The sequence below is a fragment of the Cajanus cajan genome, chromosome 1 (assembly GCF_000230855.2).
Source record: "Cajanus cajan strain Asha chromosome 1, NIPB_CcT2T_4, whole genome shotgun sequence".
Classification (NCBI taxonomy): domain Eukaryota; kingdom Viridiplantae; phylum Streptophyta; class Magnoliopsida; order Fabales; family Fabaceae; genus Cajanus; species Cajanus cajan.
Genome location: NC_138517.1, coordinates 77,779,823 through 77,786,415, shown reverse-complemented (window position 1 = coordinate 77,786,415; position 6,593 = coordinate 77,779,823). Strand labels below are relative to the sequence as shown.

The following is a 6,593-nucleotide window of genomic DNA, read 5'->3' as shown; positions in this document are numbered from 1 at the left end:
ATTAACTCTTATTGTTAAAGATAAAGCATTATTTTGTTTTAGATTTATTGATATGTCATTACAACAAAATTTATTATTATCATAATTATTTAATGGAAATAAATTAATTATTTATATTTTATTATCTAATAAAAATATTAATAATTAATATATAATAACCATTAAAAATATATTTACATCACACGAAAATTTATTATTAGCGATAACTATTTATTAGAAAAAACTTAAATCTCACATCAACTATAAATAAAATAATTAAAGAGTATGTAAGTAGAAAATAACTCTCATCTTGCAAATCTCACATTTCTTAAGAGATGAGACAATTAAAAAAATAAAGAAAAAATTCAAATCTCACATGAACTATAGATAAAATAATTAAAGAGTATATAAGTAAAAAACAATTTTCACCTTATAAGTCTCACATCTCTTAAGAGATAAGATAGACAATTAAAAAACTAAAGAAAAAACACAAGTTTCACATTAATTATAGATAAAATAATTAATTAAAAAATAAGAAAATTAAAGAATATATAAGTAGAGAACAACCTTCATCTTACAACATTGACTAGAGGTAAGGAGCAACAATTTTTATTGTCATTAAAAATCATATTGAATGCTACTAAAATTCCATTTTATTGTAATGTGTTTTGATTAAGCATGGTTGCTACCTTTAAATATTTTTACTTGCCTGCATTATTTTATTTTTATTTTAATGATCACCAATATTAAAAAAAATTCGATGTTTTGATTTAGTGTGGTTTGTCAAGTATTGTCCACTAGTGCAAAAATTGGGTTTAAAATCGGAGTTTTAAGATCGGTTATCTTGTAACCGATCTTAAAAGTGACGCGGTGGCAATTTTGTAAATAAACTGAATACTTTTAAGATCGGTTCACATTTAACCGATCTTAAAAGTACTTTTAAGATCGGTTCTTTTGTAACCGATCTTAAAAGTAGTGTCTGACACACTTTTAAGATCGGTTACAAAAGAACCGATTTTAAAAGTTGTATCAGACATAACTTTTAAGATCGGTTATAAAATAACCGATCTTAAAAGTACTTTTAAGATCGGTTATTTTATGACCGATCTTAAAAGTGGTACTTTTAATATCGGTTATTTCAGAACCGATTTTGTATGTAGTATACAAAATCGGTTCTGAAATAACCGATTTTAAAACTCTTGTCAGAAACCTTTTATATTTCCCTCCAATCTCATTCTCTTTAATCTTTCCCTCCATTCGTTTTTGAATTCTCTCTCTCGCGCTCTGATTTTCTAAAGAGGTAAATTCCGTTATTGTTTTCGTTTTCGTTTTCCTCTTCTTGTATCTTTTTTTGTTTTCTCATTCTGTTCTGTATTTTCGTTGTAGTTTGGGTAAATTTCGAAGCTGGAATGGAAGCTGGAACGACCCGTTCTACTAGGAGAACGTCCCCGGCCCGTACTGAAAGGAGAACGGCCCGTGCTCCTACCAGTACGGGCCGCACTGCATGGAGAACGACTCGTTCTCCTTTCAGTACATGTCGTACTGAATGGAGAACGCCCTGTTCTTCTAGGAGAACGGCCCGTTCTCCTTGCAGTACGACCCGTACTGAAAGGAGAACGGGCCGTTCTGGGTTAGGTTCTTCAGTTCGTGTTTTTCACCATCTGGAACGGCCCGTTCCATTTTTGGAACGGCCCATTCCAGTTTAATTTTTTTTCCTTGACCTTTACTTTTAAGATCGGTTATTTAACCGATTTTAAAAGTCTAACTTTTAAAATCGGCTCTTTTAAAATCGGTTACGGAATCGATTTTAAAAGTAAAAAATAACCGATTTTAAAAGCCTTTTTTCCACTAGTGCTCGCTCCATTTTCTTATCATTTAAAGATAATAATAGTGAAAATAAATTGAATCTTAAACAACAATAATATTAGTAGTAGAGATGTAGCTAGAGGTATAACTACGAAATGAGCAAAGAGAATAGATAAAGGATTTATTATTATTATTTTTATGACTTTTAACTACTGTTAGAGGTTGTTGGTAAAAGTTAATGACTTTTACTTATACTTTGAAGGTTATAGATACAAGTTTACAACTTATAATTACAGTAAGAGATTGTAAGTGTAAGTTAATGGTCTTTATCTATGATTAGAGGTTGTATGTATAAGTTATTGACTTTTACTCCACACAAATTACCAATTGTAAGTATAATTTATAATGATATTTTGATGTTATTGTAGGTAAAAAAAAAATATGTCTATAGGTAAAACTTACTTTGAGAGACTACTAGTCCCTTCAAAGTTGATGGGTGGGATGTCTGCAGGTCAAAGTCTATTATACTTTTACCTACAAAAATTTGACTTATAGTAACAAATTTTATCTTGTAGTCACAAGTCCTTTTTCTTGTAATGAAAATAAGGATTATTTTTTTGCGGTTATTATATAAAACGAAACTATGTTGTTTAGGGTTTAGGGTTTAGAGTTTGCATGACGTTATGTATTATGTAACTAGTTGAATCATCGATCAGAAGTAAATAGGCATGGCAATCTAATCCGCCCTCGTAGATACCCGTTCGAATTCGCCCCAATTTGGACGAGAAAAATCCGTGTTTACCGGGTTCAGGTTCGATTTTCCCCGATTGATAAAATTGGGAGTGAGGACGGGGATGTCAATACTCACCCCGCCCCTGCCCCTGTACCCGCCTTGCCCCGTCCTTGTACCTGCCCCCACCCCTACCCCACTTAATAATATAATTAAAAAATTATTTATATATATATATAATCAAAATTAGAAATATTTACATGTAAAAATTTATATTGCTTTTATTTTATTTTTTCTAAAAAAATTTCATATTTATTAGAAATAAAAATAAATAAATAAAATGGTAGGAGCGGGGTACGGGGTACGGGGACGGGGCAAGAAGACCCGAATCCCACTAGGAATAGGAATGGGTACCCAGATTTTACTCCTATCAAGTATCGAGGGCGGGACAGGGGCAATTTAAATTTGCGGGGGCGGGAATATAAAACTCGCCCCGTCCCGTTGTCATGCCTAGAAGCAAACTAGAACACAAATTACTGCAAATCACACCTTGTGTGGATAATTCCTTATTCCACAACACTAGGTAATGAATATATAGTCCCAAGACTTCTGGAGTAATTCCTAAGTAATTAATTGAGTACAAATATCGCAGCCAGTTACGTAATAACATATTTTCATTATAAAATAGGATTACCATTCCCTTATTAAGATAAATAATATTATATTTGAATCTAACTGAGTCACTAATGGAAATTAAGAATACAAATATCACACAACAAATCTCAGTAAATATGATGAAAATTCTCTTTCGAAGAGAATAACAAGAACTCACTTTGTTATTCAATCAATTACTTCTCGATTGTTTCTCTACTCATTCCGTACTATGATAACTCCTACAATAGGCTCCCCGTGTATTATGTTGGGACGTGAATCTTTTTTAAGAGTGAGCAAAAGTAAATAGTAAGATTTTAATAAATATAAGTAGGTAAATATTGTTAAAGAAGTGAAATGTAGTGGTGAATCTTGATAAATCAAAGGTTCATTCAAAAACCCAAAGAGAAACTCGAGTCTTCTCTCATAAGCTTCAAAGTTTAATCTCAAATACTGCAATTCTCGCTAGTGAAATTGGCTTAAGCCAAGAAAATCTCACTTAAGCAAGAAAACAAAAGCAAAGAATTTTGCTTAAGCCAAAAATTCTCCCTTAAGCCAATTTTGGGCTGACAGTAAAAGCATGAAATTTTTGCTTAAGTCAAGAAAATCTCACTTAAACCAATTTTTTTTTGACAGATTTCTTCCTTTAGGCTTTCATTCCATTTCTTCATGCATTGTAGATGATTTAACCTTCCTCTACATGGATCTCCAAGGTCCTATAAGTCATCCTCAATATGGACTTCAAGTTCATCCTTAATTAGCCTTTCTAGCCCTTTATTATATAAATTGAATTTTTTTATATGACCTTTTTACTTTATAGAAACTAATAAAAATATTTTTTTTTTTGTTATTGAGCCTAAAATTTCAATTTTAGTTGTCCTTCTCTCAAGCTGATTACGATAATATCAAATATTAAAGTGAGAGTTCCTGACACCACCGAAATTCACTGACACATGTTAGTTCAAGTAATAACTTAACTATTTCTTCCAAAAGTAAAAATCTTGAACTTGATGTTTGTAAATGAAAAATAGGTGATGGAAGAACTTTTTCCCCTTTCCAAACGAGTTTAAGATTAATTAATCAATATATTTAGTTTTTGAATAGGCAAAAGTTATGTTATTGATATTTGAATAGTTTGGAAGCATCTGAGAAAGCCACTCTTTAGATTAATTTTATTCAACAGGTGGGTTGTTTATAAAGAAGTTAAAATATTTTGTTTACGTAGTTTAATGCTATGTATATAGAGTTGTATAATCAAAAGTTAAAAATGTACGATATACAGGAAACACGCTAATAATAAAAGGTCAGATGTTGTCTTCCTATTTTGGAAAGATGTCAGCTGGATTTGATTTGAAAACTTCAATCAAGAATCGATGCAATGTCCTAGCCATTTGGTGTTTGGTTTCCATGATTCTATTCTGTCAATTAATTTTGAACGACCAAGAAAAGCCAAGAACCATTATCCATGGATTTCTCTATTGGCGGTGATCCTTGCCTCTTACGGGAATCATATTCTTCAATCTTTTCGCCATAACGATGCTACACCACATCAACCTAAAATTTAAAAGTCAATATCATAGCAAGGTTCTCTGAATATATAATATATCCCCATTCCCCACCATATTAATATTATGCTTCCATCAACTAACATACTCATTCCACAAACTGGTTATGGCTCTTCTATAACCTTGTTATTTTACCAAACCATCATTGTGTGAATTTAGCCATATACACGTACAAACACACATACAATGGGAACTGCTCATAGTAGTCACACTAACCTTGGAACCGCATGTACATCTTATGATGCTGGATCCACAGGTACCATAGCACGTTGGGGTGACTCTTTCGAAGTTTGCATGGGCATCAGCAAAGAAAACGACCACACAGAAGTTTGGGGCGTGAAATACAAAACAAGTCATCACAGACACCATTGTGGTTTTCATCTCAAGGCAAGCCGCGACAACAACGGTGTTGAGAAATTGTATTTCGGATTAGGCGATTTTTCTGAAAACAAAATGGAACTCGCTTTGAGAATCACAAGGGTTGGTCTTGATGGTCTTCGTGGAGGGATAAGTGGCATCGATTCTAGAAACCCCCCAATGTTCTTCACTAGGGCAAAACAAGACTACACATTAGAGACAACTATTATTCCGTACGGTTGTTCCTTCAGAGACGGTCTTTTCGTTCTCGAAATGAAGAAAAAATTTAACTCCGACCATGCCTACATGGTGACTATGGCACACTATTATGTGACCAAAGATGTTGGTCTTTCTGTGGAGGCCAAAATTCGACTCAGGAAACACTGTTTCGATGTTGAAGTGGAGGGTCCTATCAACCACCCTAGTGATGAATTGCGTAAGGTAATTGTCAAAACGCGTCGTACTGGTATATGGTCGCGTAGTGCGTGTTCTCATTGTAATGTTGGAGCTAAGACTAGCTCTGGTGGTGCCAAAAGTGGAGAATCCAATAATTCGTCGTTGAAGGCTCAAGCGAGTCTTCAGAATGGGCACGAAAAGGTAGGTGAAATCGTTAACCGTGTTTTCTTGAGCGGTGTCACGGAGCAACACAACACAGGACTTATCAATTCAAGTGGATACACCACGGGTTCTCTGAATAATTCTATTATATTTGTGCGTTGTAATTTTTAAATTCTTGATTTGGAAATTGTGTAATATTGTCGAATGGTTCAATTGTTCAAAATGATTGACTATTAGGTGAAACAAAATCTTGGAACAGGGGTGATGTTTGTAAAGGGAGGGAATAACAATTATACACTGCATAAATTGTATCTTTACTTTTGGTACGCTAGCTCCTTTGCATTAATAAAAAAATGAACACTACAAAATAAAGGTTAATTGTTAGCTTTATATGGATCATTAATATTTTTATTTTGATAAGATAAATTTGATTTGTACCAGAAATTTTACAATTAAGTCAGAAAATTATAGAAAAGAATGAGAAGTGTGAGATGCGCCATAAATAATGTGATAGGAAAAGATAAAAATAAAAAATAATAATCTTGTAAATAAAAATTATTATTTATAAATAGTTGTTTGTATATCAAAAGTTTTTTAAGTACCGATTATCATTACTCATTCAGAAATTTTCCACCCACTGTTCACCTTAAATATGTGGTTAATCAATATTATGTAAATATGGTTAATTCACTACAATAAATTATATACATAATCCCATACAAAAATTATTATAGATACAATATATATAGAGGTATAAATCTATTTGAAATATATTTACACATAATTTTAGTATTGATTTTAAATATGATTCAACAATTAATATATATCGTGTATCACTATAATATGTACTTACACTTTTAACAATTATAAGAATATAAATATAAGTAAAAATAATTTTTAATAATAAATATTATGTCATTATATAATATGTGTCACTACAACACAAT

General features: G+C 32.0%; 1 protein-coding gene across 1 annotated transcript; it reads left to right on the top strand.

Moving 5' to 3' along the window:
- The first annotated feature begins 4,782 nt into the window (after nt 1–4,782).
- Nucleotides 4,783–6,030, top strand: LOC109791302 (uncharacterized). The gene has a single exon (XM_020350585.3). It carries the CDS (start codon nt 4,918–4,920, stop codon nt 5,815–5,817), a length of 900 nt encoding a protein of 299 aa, XP_020206174.2. The 5' UTR covers nt 4,783–4,917; the 3' UTR covers nt 5,818–6,030.
- The last annotated feature ends 563 nt before the right edge of the window (nt 6,031–6,593 follow it).